The following is a 15,870-nucleotide window of genomic DNA, read 5'->3' as shown; positions in this document are numbered from 1 at the left end:
AAAATCGAGTTTTCAGGTCGACATATGATCAGAGTTATGCAGTTACATTAGTTACAATGAGTTACAGCAAAGTTTCTGAAAAGTTTGAAAAATTGTTTTTTTCTATCCCAAATAGCGGGTTACGCGGTTACATTGGTTACAACCGGTTACATCGGTTACATCGAAAATTTTCATCAAAAATCGAGTTTTCAGGTCGACATATGATCAGAGTTATGCAGTTACATTGGTTACAATGCGTTACAGCAAAGTTTCTGAAAAGTTTGAAAAAGTGTTTTTTTCTATCTGAATTAGCGGGTTACGCGGTTACATTGGTTACAACTGGTTACATCGGTTACATCGAAAATTTTCATCAAAAATCGAGTTTTCAGGTCGACATATGATCAGAGTTATGCAGTTACATTAGTTACAATGAGTTACAGCAAAGTTTCTGAAAAGTTTGAAAAGGTGTTTTTTTCTATCCCAAATAGCGGGTTACGCGGTTACATTGGTTACAACCGGTTACATCGGTTACATCTAAAATTTTCAAAGTTCAACATCAAAAATCGAGTTTTCAGGTCGACATATAATTAGAGTTATGCAGTTACATTAGTTAAAATGCGTTACAGCAAAGTTTCTGAAGAGTTTGAAAAAGTGTTTTTTTCTATCTGAAATAGCGGGTTACGCGGTTACATTGGTTACAACTGGTTACATCGGTTACATCGAAAATTTTCATCAAAAATCGAGTTTTCAGGTCGACATATGATCAGAGTTATGCAGTTACATTAGTTACAATGAGTTACAGCAAAGTTTCTTAAAAGTTTGAAAAAGTGTTTTTTTTCTATCTGAAATAGCGGGTTACGCGGTTACATTGGTTACAACTGGTTACATCGGTTACATCGAAAATTTTCATTAAAAATCGAGTTTTCAGGTCGACATATGATCAGAGTTATGCAGTTACATTAGTTACAATAAGATACAGCAAAGTTTTTGAAAAGTTTGAAAAAGTGTTTTTTTCCATCTCAAATAGCGGGTTACGCGGTTACATTGGTTACAACTGGTTACATCGGTTACATCGAAAATTTTCATCAAAAATCGAGTTTTCAGGTCGACATATGATCAGAATTATGCAGTTACATTAGTTACAATGAGTTACAGCAAAGTTTCTTAAAAGTTTGAAAAAGTGTTTTTTTCTATCTGAAATAGCGGGTTACGCGGTTACATTGGTTACAACTGGTTACATCGGTTACATCGAAAATTTTCATTAAAAATCGAGTTTTCAGGTCGACCTATGATCAGAGTTATGCAGTTACATTAGTTACAATGAGTTACAGCAAAGTTTTTGAAAAATTTGAAAAAGTGTTTTTTTCTATCTGAAATAGCGGGTTACGCGGTTACATTGGTTACAACTGGTTACATCGGTTACATCGAAAATTTTCATCAAAAATCGAGTTTTCAGGTCGACATATGATCAGAGTTATGCAGTTACATTAGTTACAATGAGTTACAGCAAAGTTTCTTAAAAGTTTGAAAAAGTGTTTTTTTCTATCTGAAATAGCGGGTTACGCGGTTACATTGGTTACAACTGGTTACATCGGTTACATCGAAAATTTTCATCAAAAATTGAGTTTTCAGGTCGACATATGATCAGAGTTATGCAGTTACATTAGTTACAATGAGTTACAGCAAAGTTTCTGAAAAGTTTGAAAAAGTGTTTTTTTCTATCTGAAATAGCGGGTTACGCGGTTACATTGGTTACAACTGGTTACATCGGTTACATCGAAAATTTTCATCAAAAATCGAGTTTTCAGGTCGACATATGATCAGAGTTATGCAGTTACATTAGTTACAATGAGTTACAGCAAAGTTTCTTAAAAGTTTGAAAAAGTGTTTTTTTCTATCTGAAATAGCGGGTTACGCGGTTACATTGGTTACAACTGGTTACATCGGTTACATCGAAAATTTTCATTAAAAATCGAGTTTTCAGGTCGACATATGATCAGAGTTATGCAGTTACATTAGTTACAATAAGATACAGCAAAGTTTTTGAAAAGTTTGAAAAAGTGTTTTTTTCCATCTCAAATAGCGGGTTACGCGGTTACATTGGTTACAACTGGTTACATCGGTTACATCGAAAATTTTCATCCAAAATCGAGTTTTCAGGTCGACATATGATCAGAGTTATGCAGTTACATTAGTTACAATGAGTTACAGCAAAGTTTTTGAAAAGTTTGAAAAAGTGTTTTTTTCTATCTGAAATAGCGGGTTACGCGGTTACATTGGTTACAACTGGTTACATCGGTTACATCGAAAATTTTCATCAAAAATCGAGTTTTCAGGTCGACATATGATCAGAGTTATGCAGTTACATTAGTTACAATGAGTTACAGCAAAGTTTCTTAAAAGTTTGAAAAAGTGTTTTTTTCTATCTGAAATAGCGGGTTACGCGGTTACATTGGTTACAACTGGTTACATCGGTTACATCGAAAATTTTCATTAAAAATCGAGTTTTCAGGTCGACATATGATCAGAGTTATGCAGTTACATTAGTTACAATAAGATACAGCAAAGTTTTTGAAAAGTTTGAAAAAGTGTTTTTTTCCATCTCAAATAGCGGGTTACGCGGTTACATTGGTTACAACTGGTTACATCGGTTACATCGAAAATTTTCATCCAAAATCGAGTTTTCAGGTCGACATATGATCAGAGTTATGCAGTTACATTAGTTACAATGAGTTACAGCAAAGTTTTTGAAAAGTTTGAAAAAGTGTTTTTTTCTATCCCAAATAGCGGGTTACGCGGTTACATTGGTTACAACCGGTTACATCGGTTACATCGAAAATTTTCATCAAAAATCGAGTTTTCAGGTCGACCTATGATCAGAGTTATGCAGTTACATTGGTTACAATGCGTTACAGCAAAGTTTCTGAAAAGTTTGAAAAAGTGTTTTTTTCTATCTGAATTAGCGGGTTACGCGGTTACATTGGTTACAACTGGTTACATCGGTTACATCGAAAATTTTCATCAAAAATCGAGTTTTCAGGTCGACCTATGATCAGAGTTATGCAGTTACATTGGTTACAATGCGTTACAGCAAAGTTTCTGAAAAGTTTGAAAAAGTGTTTTTTTCTATCTGAATTAGCGGGTTACGCGGTTACATTGGTTACAACTGGTTACATCGGTTACATCGAAAATTTTCATCAAAAATCGAGTTTTCAGGTCGACATATGATCAGAGTTATGCAGTTACATTAGTTACAATGAGTTACAGCAAAGTTTCTGAAAAGTTTGAAAAAGTGTTTTTTTCTATCCCAAATAGCGGGTTACGCGGTTACATTGGTTACAACCGGTTACATCGGTTACATCGAAAATTTTCATCAAAAATCGAGTTTTCAGGTCGACCTATGATCAGGGTTATGCAGTTACATTGGTTACAATGCGTTACAGCAAAGTTTCTGAAAAGTTTGAAAAAGTGTTTTTTTCTATCTGAAATAGCGGGTTACGCGGTTACATTGGTTACAACTGGTTACATCGGTTACATCGAAAATTTTCAAAGTTCAACATCAAAAATCGAGTTTTCAGGTCGATATATGATCAGAGTTATGCAGTTACATTAGTTACAATGAGTTACTGCAAAGTTTCTGAAAAGTTTGAAAAAGTGTTTTTTTCTATCCCAAATAGCGGGTTACGCGGTTACATTGGTTACAACCGGTTACATCGGTTACATCGAAAATTTTCATCAAAAATCGAGTTTTCAGGTCGACCTATGATCAGGGTTATGCAGTTACATTGGTTACAATGCGTTACAGCAAAGTTTCTGAAAAGTTTGAAAAAGTGTTTTTTTCTATCTGAAATAGCGGGTTACGCGGTTACATTGGTTACAACTGGTTACATCGGTTACATCGAAAATTTTCAAAGTTCAACATCAAAAATCGAGTTTTCAGGTCGATATATGATCAGAGTTATGCAGTTACATTAGTTACAATGAGTTACTGCAAAGTTTCTGAAAAGTTTGAAAAAGTGTTTTTTTCTATCCCAAATAGCGGGCTACGCGGTTACATTGGTTACAACCGGTTACATCGGTTACATCGAAAATTTTCATCAAAAATCGAGTTTTCAGGTCGACCTATGATCAGAGTTATGCAGTTACATTGGTTACAATGCGTTACAGCAAAGTTTCTGAAAAGTTTGAAAAAGTGTTTTTTTCTATCTGAATTAGCGGGTTACGCGGTTACATTGGTTACAACTGGTGACATCGGTAACATCGAAAATTTTCATCAAAAATCGAGTTGTCAGGTCGACCTATGATCAGAGTTATGCAATTACATTGGTTACAATGAGTTACAGCAAAGTTTCTGAAAAGTTTGAAAAAGTGTTTTGTTCTATCTCAAATAGCGGGTTACATTGGTTACAACTGGTTACATCGGTTACATCGAAAGTTTTCAAAGTTCAACATCAAAAATCGAGTTTTCAGGTCGACATATGATCAGAGTTATGCAGTTTCATTAGTTACACCAAATAAATTACAAAAAAAATCAGATTCATGTAAAAATTGGAATTACGTACCGGACGTTTCCGATTAACTAATGCTAGCGATTGTGTGAAAGGGAAAATTGAGAATTAATTCAAGGGACAATAAAACCAAGAAGTCTTTGTTGTTGCATGACTCATTTAATTATGTAGTAATTTTAACCAATTAAATAACAACATAAATTAAAATAAATAAATAATAATCTCCAAAAATATAACTACATAGTCCGACTGTTTCATGACGTAACGATAAACTATTTCAATTCAACAATAGATTAAGATATGGTTGTAAATAAGTCTATTTTGTTGGGTGTATCATTCTTACATTTGGTATTTAATTATATTTTTAAATAAGACTTTTTGGAAATACATCATTTCATAATAAATAATTCAAAACCTCAAAACCATAACTATAACACTCCGAAAATTTCGCTATGTTTCACGACTCCAAAAGATGTGACATTCCAAATCGATATGCCACATCCAGAGCATATGTATAGCATATGTGTGTAAACTAATTAGAATGTTTCCTCTTTCTACACCCCCTCTGAACACTATTAGGACGTTTTAGGCACGCACGGCCGTTTCTCCTCCAAAGCGTCGCCTTCTTCACATGTGGCACAATCTCTTCAAGTGACTGGGTCTGCTCGACCGGTTCGTCTACTGGTACATGCAACTCTTCATCAGACATATCGAGAAAGGCTGCAAGATGTAAAGATCTGATTTGTTGTCTCGGACTTACATATAGAAGTTTTCTTACACTATAAACGTGATGTTTCTTAATAGGTTTGCTTTTAAGGTATGACTATCATGTCGTCTGCACGTTTTCTCGAAACTAACTCGGTATCCTTCATAGGAACTATCACTTACGATTTGTTCAAACCAATTGTTTTATTTGTAGTAAATCTTATTTAGGAGGAAGGGTGCATTTTTAAGCATACATACCATTTCTCAAGGCTGCAACCGTTTCCTCACTAAAGAGGGAGGCAGGGATCATGGCCACCTTGGCCACCCTTCCAAGCAGACGTCCAGCAACATTAACCCGCCCTCCCGCCGTCTTTATTTTGTCAAGGGCCTCTGCCGACAACAGGCACTCTCTTGCAAATGTTGATTTCAGGATTTTAACAGTCGCATCTGAAACAACTATCTCATCGCGAATCTGAAAAACAAAATGAGACGTGAGTGTGAGAGGAGAAAAAGTTTTCCCTGTCGAAGAAGAAGAATTGTAAGTTTTGATGTTGTTGATGTTTAAGTTATTATTATTCTATGAAATGCAACATGTTCTCATCATTATCATACACTTAAATATCGTGATTTTGTTTATCCTATTTATATTATTTATATATATCCTGACACCTTGCTAAAATACAAACCTGCTCTTTGGGGAGGTTCCCTAACGCGGTCAAACATTCCTGCAGGGACACGGAACCCCGAAGGTTCTGACGGTGGTAGGGCAACAGCACTTCGTCGACGTATTTCTCAACTGGGGCGTAGAGGTCTTCGCATCTGGCGATGTCCAGGAGCTGTGATTTTCAATATTGAAATATTACTTAAAATCAGATATCGAAACTGCTGCTTGAAAAAAGGATTGGGTTTAACTGTAAAAATGAGGCATTTATGTTCACAAAAATACGGTTTCTTCAAAGTAATACAACGTCATAAACAGCCTACTCAATTGCTTATCACTGGAGTTTGTATCACTATCATCTCCATTAAAAAATATTTCAAAACGAAATGGATTGTACCTTTTGGGTCGCTGTAAGTGCCACAGCAACTCCTTCAGCCACGCGGATGTCCCCGGGAAGATGTGGCATAATGCCGGCCGTGGTCTCGTGGACTTCACTGGCAGTAATATTGAACATCCCTTTCAATACAACAGGTAGGGCCGAGGATGCGTCCCTTGCCAAAGCCTCTAGCTGTCTAGCTGCGCCTGGAACCTTCTCCACCGACGACGGTTCCATTTTAATAACACACAGGCGTGTATAATATCTGCGTAAACATGAAATGACATGACTATTCATTGACTAATGGTAAAATATTATAATTAAGTAAAGTTACTTATTTTCAAGCATAAACGTTTAAATTGTCCAACGTGTTTGCAACAGTTGTGTGACTTAATATTCACTTCTTTTTGCGTTATCCTCATGTATATGTACATCGTATTTTATTGGTTATCTATCAACGTTCTTTCCTTTTCATTTCTCAAGCATAAATATGAAGTGGAAGAGAAGTAAAGTAAATTCCTCACTATTATACTTGTTCTTGTAAGTCATGTAAGTCTTATAAATTTACCTAGACACCGTCGCCATGTCGAAGTTAGCGGTAACAAGACATGCTGTAGCGGGAACCTGTGGTGCTTCAGTGGCCTTCCCACGCACAGCACCGTTCCCAAGGTCAACGCTCAGTTGACCAACCTCATCAGGGACGGACGGGTCGTCCCAAACGAAGGGCATGGTCGATGAAGTAAACCAACCCATCAGGAATGAGAGGGTGCATCTGAATGAAAAAAACATCCGTATGAATAGGTTTATGAAAGTCATTTTCACCCTAGACGTCTTGTTTTAAGCTAGACTTTATCGTATGCAAGGTTATATGTTCAGTGTTATGACGTACCGAAATGGAGTATTCAGGCAAATATAGAACAACATCCTATAATAAAGGTTATTTCCATAGTTTTTAGGTTTTCGTGCATAAAAACCTTCCAATCCCCTGTATCAGATGGGTCTAGATATCGTTTTATCCATAGTGTTTAAAGTGAGCGAATAAATTTTTCTATATCAGTTAGTTTCAGTCCACCGTATTCATGGTTTTGATGTAATACTTCTCTTTTGATTTGTTCAGGTTAATTGTCCCAACAAATTCTACATGTATGATATGTTTCTGTACATATGTCTAACGAACTCATCCATGAGATATATAATCATCTTATAGTACCGTTACTAGTATACATTACACATATACACATATAATTACAAAATTTACTATATTTTATACCTCGATGCAATCTGCAACTCCGTGCATCCGTTCAACCAGGCTCCACAGTTGGCAACAAGCGTTTTTCCTGCGGTTGGTGGGCCGTACAATACCGGTAAATTGAAGTGCCGAAGACTCTCCAGGATCCACCTGTACCTATGCAATATGAACATGTAACCCCACGCCATAGCGGCAGCACCAAAGTTGTCGCCCAGTACCACAACGGCCTTGCGCAGAAATTTCTGAAAAACATTTAAAACAATAACACTATGAATGAAGTCGCCTATATGTTTCACCACTCCTCATAATGAATCCAAAGCATATCGGAAACTTGACATTGACATAGATGACAGTCGTAATCACCTGTTATGTTTGATAATGATACATTTACAGTACCGTTGTAATTGCCAAGTGGGAGTGTCAATCAAGGTATACATTCATGTCTTACCCTCAGAGGTTTAATGGAGATTGGCAGACTGATGTGGTGGAAGAGGTCTGCCCTCGGTACATGTGTCCCTGGCCACTCTGGCAGCCACATGGTGGAGAGGGTTGAAGGGTCGAGCTAGAAACATGGATTCAAAAATATTGTATAAACAACATCTTCTTTGACATAGCGCTTTAATTATACTTTTAATAACTATACCTGAATTATACCGGTTCCCTTATTTTTTTTAGGTTGAAACACCATCTCTGTATAACAAATTTTAACTTTAAGTGCGTAAAATGTATGAAATAAGAAAATGGCTATGTCCTTGAACGTGTCAGACTGGGCTCAGACAGCTGTCAATTATAAATGAAACAACTTACTCAATAGTTAGTTGACTACCTTTATACGTACCATTTTGGCGCTGGTGAGGTTGAAGACCTGGGTGGTACTCAGGTGTATTTCATCACCATTCAGGCCCGCCGTTCTCAGAAGTGTCCTGTCGCAGGCCCATTCATTCACTCTGGCCGTTTCCCGCATCTCCCGTTCGAGGCGGTTCGTGATGAAGAACAGCTCTCTGCCCTTCAAGTAGCACTGCAGACCAGCGCCCTTGAACGACCTGTTCAGTGCACACTGGAATGCATAGCCGTTGATCGTATCTTTAGAGCAGAAGTACGCCAAACTGAAATGAAGTATCAAGATTCATTAGTTTCATTTCTCCACCACAAATGATTTGTTATTCCACTGAACATGTCCGGTTTTAGACTCAATACGTATGGTAATGATGACCAGAACGTAATGAGTGCTACTGAGTTTTGATCGTAATATTATGGTGGTGAAAATTAAAATGCGTAAATGAATGCGATGTTGGTATTACACATATTATGTTTAATTTTTTTCGTTGCATGTAACGTGTTTGTTGGAAAAATAAAAACCAACATCACATTCGATTAAGCATTTTCATTTTTTTTATAAATATTATCTAAGTAGCAAATACAGCTTCTAGTTTGAAATAGATTGTAGATCAACAGTAAAACCTATTACAACACTTCTTCACACTCTTCGGGTTGAATAAATTGCATCAACCTGTTTAAAACCCTTGTTTCGGGATGAACTAAAGTTGTGGATTTCCATATTTCTAAAACATGTGTATGAGCATCACAAAGCGACGGCCTTGATTTGTATTCAAAACCACGAGCACTGACAAATTCAAGGCTGTGTATAATGGTTACCAAACGCTCATATAGTTAATTTGAAATTAATTGTATTTAAACACATAAATAATTAATTAATTAAACTTTTATTGTTTTATTATGTTTTTCTTCTTTGGCAGAAATGTTCAAATCGTGCACATTAAGAACATTTATATATTTTGGATGTTTTATTCATTTAACTCGTTAACAATACTTTTAGCTTTCGAAACTATCGAGCTTAAATGAAATAGTATAAAACCGAACACATGACAATGGACAAAAAAAGCCGATCGTACGGGAACCATGCATGCATATATTGTCATGTATAGATTATACACTACATCTGTACAAATCGTAATAAGTAGTTTTTTTTTGTTTTTTACATTATCATTTAGAATATTTAAATCACGTTTTACCTTTAAGTTATGATATTAAATTCTATTGTCGTCTGTATTCAATTATATATTGAAAATGATTGTTCCAACATGTATACATATACGAATGTCAAATAAAAACCTTGTGCTAACTTTGATGATTGCAATAACACTTTTTTCAGTTCATCCTTTGTATGTCAATAATACTAGTCGCTATCAGCTTAGTTTAGTTGTAATGCTGATATATTTATATGTAACCATAACACACATACTGTTAAATTTACGTGTGATAGAATATGTTCTGTTCTGTATACTTTTTGGTTTGATAGATTTGTGATTTACAATTTCAGTTCATCCTTCAAAAAAAGTTGAGTATAATATTTATTTAATATTTCACACTACACTGTATAATTGTAATTTTAATATATTTATTTTGTATATGAAACACAAAAAAACTGTATATTTTACGTGTAATAAATTCTGTTCTGTTCTGTACAAAAGTAATACGTTTTTTATCCGATGCGCTGTCATAGTGTTTGAAATCTGACAGAAAAAATACTATCGATAATCGGTTTATAAAACCGATCAATGATCGATTAGAAATCGATGTAATCATTATTTAATTATTATTTAGTCATCATGTTTAGGCATACATAATCAGTACGTTCTCACGTTTAAGCATCAGTGTTCCCTTGCATTCTTGTTCGTACGTTGCGTTGTATAAATACTGTGCATAACAGATTCAGAACAGTTACTTTTACGCAAAATGAGACCACAGACTCTTATGTTTGTCTTACATTGAGTTTTGTATACATGTGTAAAATAGTGAAACAAAGATATAGATTTCTTTTTTAATAATCAGTCATTAACAAGTACAACAAGCAGTTAAATGTATATAAGTTTTACAAGAATATTTTCTTTCAGAAAACTGTGAAAACTTAATTCTTACATGGTAAGTACATGGTTACATGTTTTCGGAATCACTTTTAAACCACATTCAGGAGACCAAGTTGAGACCAATTCTTCAGCAGTCAATTTACAAAAAAAATGTAATAACGTTATGTAGTGACGTACTGGCTTGATAAAAATTTGCCTAAATAACTTAACATAGTAACACCGTTGTTTCTATAATCTATAGCTCAAATTTCATTATCGATTGTCGCCGGCGTAGTTCTTTCCGATCAATTGTCGAATATAACCGATCATCCGCACAATACTACGATGTCATATATACTCATATATATTATAAATATTGTATTTAACACTTATATGTATTATTTCCTCAAATGTATACACATATACAGGATGTCTACATGTGTTTCTAAATAAACTCATATAAATAGTATAGCAATATATAAGTTTTACTGTCACTTAGTATGTAGTATATTCCAATTATTATTAAAGAGTGTTTAACTTATTTCTTCATCGTACTATATTTGGCAAAATGCGTTATGGAGTTTGCTCGAACACGGTGATTTATGAATATGCCTCAACGCTATATGCACCTTTTTTTGTTACGGTATGCCTTCAGACAATTTGGACCAGAAAGAAAAAGAAGTGTCTTTACGAGTATAAGACGTCATTGCATATTTACTTTTAGTTACTTATACATCTGTACAAATTATTTCGGAAAGATGCCAATTATCTTTTGATTGTTTTCAAAAAAAAAAATGATATCAAATGAAATAATAAAGAATAAAATTACGAATATGTTTATAATAAAATCCCTCTAAGTTCTAAGTAATCAACCTAAATTGACAATTTTCCGGTAAACTCGACTACTGTCATAGCATCGTTCAGCCTCCAACTTATCTGATCATACAACCAAGGTCATATACAATTAAGGCGGAGATTACAATTGACATTGACATAGACACGCCCATAATTTCTTAATTGATTGACGTAGACGCGCCCATTAATTAGTAATCTCGGTATTTGTCACCAGAGTTTTATTGGTGGCAATAAACAGTTTAAAGCTGTTTATTGCTGCTATGGTCCGGTTTAAAGTCACATCCATTTTGTAGAGTAATAGCAAATTGCGTGACTTAATGAAAGTGTGTATATTTTTTCGTTGGTCACTTTATACACTTGTGTATGTATAATATCATAATTATTCTTTAACTCTTCAGTCAACACCTATTTTGCAAGTATCTACGACATTCTCAATAACACTTATTAATGTACAAGTCTGAACGTAAACTATGGTTAGTGGTAAAGACAGCCCTATTATCCAACATTCAGCAAAGACACAGAACGGACTTAACCAGTTGTTGAGATATGAACACAACAAAAATCTTATTCCGACTTGAACATCGTATACCTAAAAGACACAACTTTAATTTAAGCCTTTTGTTTTGCTCTTAGTAATGACTTAGATTTAGCTACATAAAATTTTTGTATTGCTAATGCACTTATTCGTGAATATAAGGACCATGGTGTTTTTAAGAAATTAATGTTTGTAACTAGTACATGTGATTATATGCCAGTCCGTCTCTTCTTGTGGCTGTGTACAGGCAAATTGTATTTATAAACTTGACCCGTATGTACATGGATGAGAGGTAAATACACATGATTAACATGCTATATGAAAAATATATGAATATAAATGCACACGTTTCAATGATCATGTCAACTGCTAAATACAACGTGCAGAATTATAGTGTGCCGCTATTTATGGAGACATAAAACTATGTCCATTGTTTATAAACAGATTTTCATGATTTATAAAGTATGGTTGTTATAAATGCTGCATACAATTGTTTGTTACAAGACTGTATCTATTGAAGAACTATTAAGCAGATATGGCTATGCTTGTGTGTGGTACGATCCCCAACTTATTTATTGCATTGTGTAATTTAAGCAAACCATGATCGACGATTTCATGCAGGCATGACTTCAGATAGATTCAGAAAATAACCTCGTTTTATCCTTAGTATATGTATAAATAAAATTTTGATTTCGATGTAATTAGAAACTCTGAAAAGAAACGTTTCGTCGTTCAAACAAGAACTTCTGCACATAAATTAAGATGGAAACAGAAAGATTCGGCCAAATCCATATTGAAAGACATAGACGTGTTTGCCGAGTGTGCACATTGAAGATGAGTTCCATTATTAAATATGCTATTTATGACGATCCTAGATAAAGACAAATTTAAACCTTTAATTGGAGTTAGTGTTTTAAACTGATGCATGACTTATTATCTAAGTATCACTTGGTTGATACGTCATATGTAGCAACTCATACGCCTTATATACTGCTTTTGTTTAACAAGTGCATTGTATATATTTACGATGAGAAACTACATGTAATGGATTTAGTAAAATAACTCAGTTCTAATAGTGCCATACAAAGGTGTTCACATATTAAAAAAACCCATACTAACTACAGTTAAGCTCCAGTATGCACTATTGTTACAATTATCATTTAAAATTCAATTACCTTTTGCAAAAAAACATAACATAATATATCTTTATTCGGCAATAAACGGCATATGCACATTTATAGCAATATAATATTGTACAATATGGAACAGTGAAGACACAGATTATTTACAGAGAGGTCAAACATTCAAGAAAGTAGATGTAATGTTACAAAATAAAAAGCGTCTTTGATATTAAATGCTATGCTAAAAATTGCATGAATGTGTACACCATATTCCGTGATAATGGAATACTTGTATACCTGTACGTAAAAAAGTCCATTAAACTATGAGTACACTAATATTGGTCCCAATTCATACACAATTAAAAAAAACATGTAAAAGGGCAACACAATTGTATCACTTAAATTTCGGATGTTCTCTTTATTACTGTCCTCCTCTGAATGCATTTTATATAAATGTAACCAGTGATTAAATTTGCTTCCACCAATGTACTTCAATAACATTGATTTTGTACGTTCTGCCAATGGTTCTTTAAAACAATAAAAAATCACCGTTTAAAAACCACAAGTGAGACTTTTTATCATTTTCAAACCGCTTAATCAAATAAATATCTATTTAGTCCACAAACTAAATGCACATTGAAATTGAAAATAACGTTGACGAAAAATTGGTTCCTTTTGTTTTTTACACATGGTGTAGGTTCATTCTGCTATTGCAATTAACACTTTTTTGGTTGGTTGAATAGCGAAATAAATACATAACATTGATAGCCATCAAAACGTTCATTATGCGTTATACTTAATTCTTTTTACAAAAGCATCTACTTGTCATGGGTCAGGGACATAACGGACCAGATTTTGGGACAAAATCAGCAGTTTAACCTTGTTTTGGACTTTACCCTTTTTAAAAGCTTTTAGCTCGAGTTTTGACATTCTGTTGTAGATACATTTCCTTTACATTAAAGTTCGTGTTGTACATTATGTTGCTGTCTAAAGTATTTTGTAGATGGCACTGTGTAAAAACATTGCATATATCAAGTACATTGTGTTACCTTTATCTTGTTGGGTTTTTTCCATAAAATTTAAAAGAATCTACACTATATTTACGAAAAGTCTGACGTGGCCTTATTAAGAAGCGTTTACACATATATTTAAGAACGTACCCTCTAAGACCGTCGCACTCACGAGTAACTTCTACTAGAAATCCAGAGTCTTGGTTACATGTTGAGGAATCGCTGACCACATGAGAGATAAACTTTAGAGTAAAGTTAGTCCTCTCTTCCCATTCCCTACCATTCTTCACAAACCACCTATTGTTCTCAGTCCGAACCTTATTCATCACTTCAAAGCTTGTAATTATTCTCGTACACAAAGTGAGTTATATTCTAACTTGCACTTAGTCCGCTAAAGCACTTTGAGATGTAAATGTATTAATCACAGATTTGTCAATTACAAAAGTAATAATGTTGGGATTTAAATTCCTCTTTAAATAATAATTAATTGAGTGGCATTGTCCCGATTGGTTAATGCAATACAGCTGTTAATTTGTCATCGAGTCTAATGACTGGATCAACCAATCACATATGTTTGCAGTACCGCCCTCTGTCTAAATTGGCCAATCATTTCATTTATATCGTTATTTATTTGCGATTTTAAAATCAACCCAAATCCGATGTGAATCTAGACTACATGTGTAATTGTTTTAAAAGAAAAACATCAAATGACATGTATATTCTATGTCAATGATGATTTATCATAGCCGTAATATCTGAGTTACTACATATACTTTTAAACTATACTGTATGGTGTTCTGTATTTGTATCAGATTAAGAACATGTATTCTCATTTAAGGAAATTACACGTTTGGACCACAGTAAAATCATTAAAAACATGGAAATATCATATTACGTTAAATATACACACAGGTGCGTCAAATTACAATGGGAATCATTAATTTTCTTAACGAAAAAATTCCGTAAGTTACAAGGTTCGAAATAGAAATTTATCATCGATGTTATAATATCCCCTTCGTTGCTTAAGTTGCATTTTAGACCGATGCATTTTAGTCCGATATGTGCCAAAATGCACAACCACTATAAATAAAATGTCCTTAGTCTTAAAAAAGCAATAATAAAACCAGTATCATACTTTACAACAAATGTTAAATCCCGGAAACTCAACTTATGAAACTTAATTCTGAAGGAGGCATTTTGAAGAAAACTTTTCCCTGTTCTATAACTAAAGCATCCATGGTCATATATTGTTTTGGTAAAATGAATAATAAACACATACATAATAAAATGAAATCAAATTTATTTCATACAGTTTAAAGCATGTGGAAATCAAATATTAGAACATGTTGTTTAAGTTATAAGGACTACAGGCATAGCATGTCTTAAAAGAAACCAACGGTACATACAGAAACACAGAACCATTTCCCAAGACGCTAACAATTCAAACTTTCATGACATATTCATGCGAGGTTAAAATTTAAACAATGTTTTCACTGAAAATGTATGTTTTATGATTAAAACTATTACGTTTTAAGTAAAAATGCGTAACACATCAATTTTTGAAATTACATCTAAAAATCTGTGATTTAACTTTTTGGTCAGCAGTCTTTTATGACAGATTTCCAGGCATGTTCGCAGAAATTGGATCGCTCCAAGACAAATAATAAAAAAGTTGTCGAAACGTTCAATCTTTGAGAGTGCAGCTTTAACATGGCAGGCAGAAATGTTCAATCATATTCTGTCTGAGGGAAGATGTGATGGGACTGTTTTGAATTCTTATACTTTTTAACTGGGCACTAAACAGAAATTATAAAAACTGGTGCTATAATGTAGAAAAAGAACTACTGTGTTTAAATTTGAATATGTATATCAGCAATCACATGTCATTCCATCGTAAAAATATACAGGATGATGTTACTTAAGCTCTGGTTGAAGCTCATATAAATCAATGGAAAACTGACTTAAATAGGGAAACAGTATTAAGTGGAAAGGGCGGAATAAGTT

The 15,870-nt window shown here is 34.0% G+C and overlaps 1 protein-coding gene across 1 annotated transcript; it reads right to left on the bottom strand.

Moving 5' to 3' along the window:
* Positions 1 to 4,914: 4,914 nt before the first annotated feature.
* LOC128219395 (uncharacterized) lies at positions 4,915 to 14,192 on the bottom strand. The gene is made up of 8 exons (XM_052927205.1): positions 14,017 to 14,192; positions 8,317 to 8,584; positions 7,927 to 8,040; positions 7,500 to 7,720; positions 6,798 to 7,001; positions 6,251 to 6,494; positions 5,451 to 5,664; positions 4,915 to 5,207 (listed from the first exon to the last, which is right to left on the bottom strand). Exons 1-8 carry the CDS (start codon positions 14,190 to 14,192, stop codon positions 5,020 to 5,022), a joined length of 1,629 nt encoding a protein of 542 aa, XP_052783165.1. The 3' UTR covers positions 4,915 to 5,019.
* Positions 14,193 to 15,870: the final 1,678 nt, after the last annotated feature.

The sequence above is a fragment of the Mya arenaria genome, chromosome 15, assembly GCF_026914265.1.
Source record: "Mya arenaria isolate MELC-2E11 chromosome 15, ASM2691426v1".
In the NCBI taxonomy this organism is placed as follows: domain Eukaryota; kingdom Metazoa; phylum Mollusca; class Bivalvia; order Myida; family Myidae; genus Mya; species Mya arenaria.
The sequence above is the reverse complement of the archived record's forward strand: the minus strand, read 5'-3'. Positions and strand labels throughout refer to the sequence as shown.

Coding starts and splice junctions, on each gene's coding strand:
- LOC128219395 (XM_052927205.1), bottom strand. CDS start 14,192: ATGAATAAGGTTCGGACTGAGAACAATAGGTGGTTTGTGAAGAATGGT. Junction 8,585..14,016: donor GAGTGCGACGGTCTTAGAGG/GTACGTTCTTAA, acceptor ACTTCATTTCAG/TTTGGCGTACTTCTGCTCTA. Junction 8,041..8,316: donor ACCTCACCAGCGCCAAAATG/GTACGTATAAAG, acceptor CCATGTTTCTAG/CTCGACCCTTCAACCCTCTC.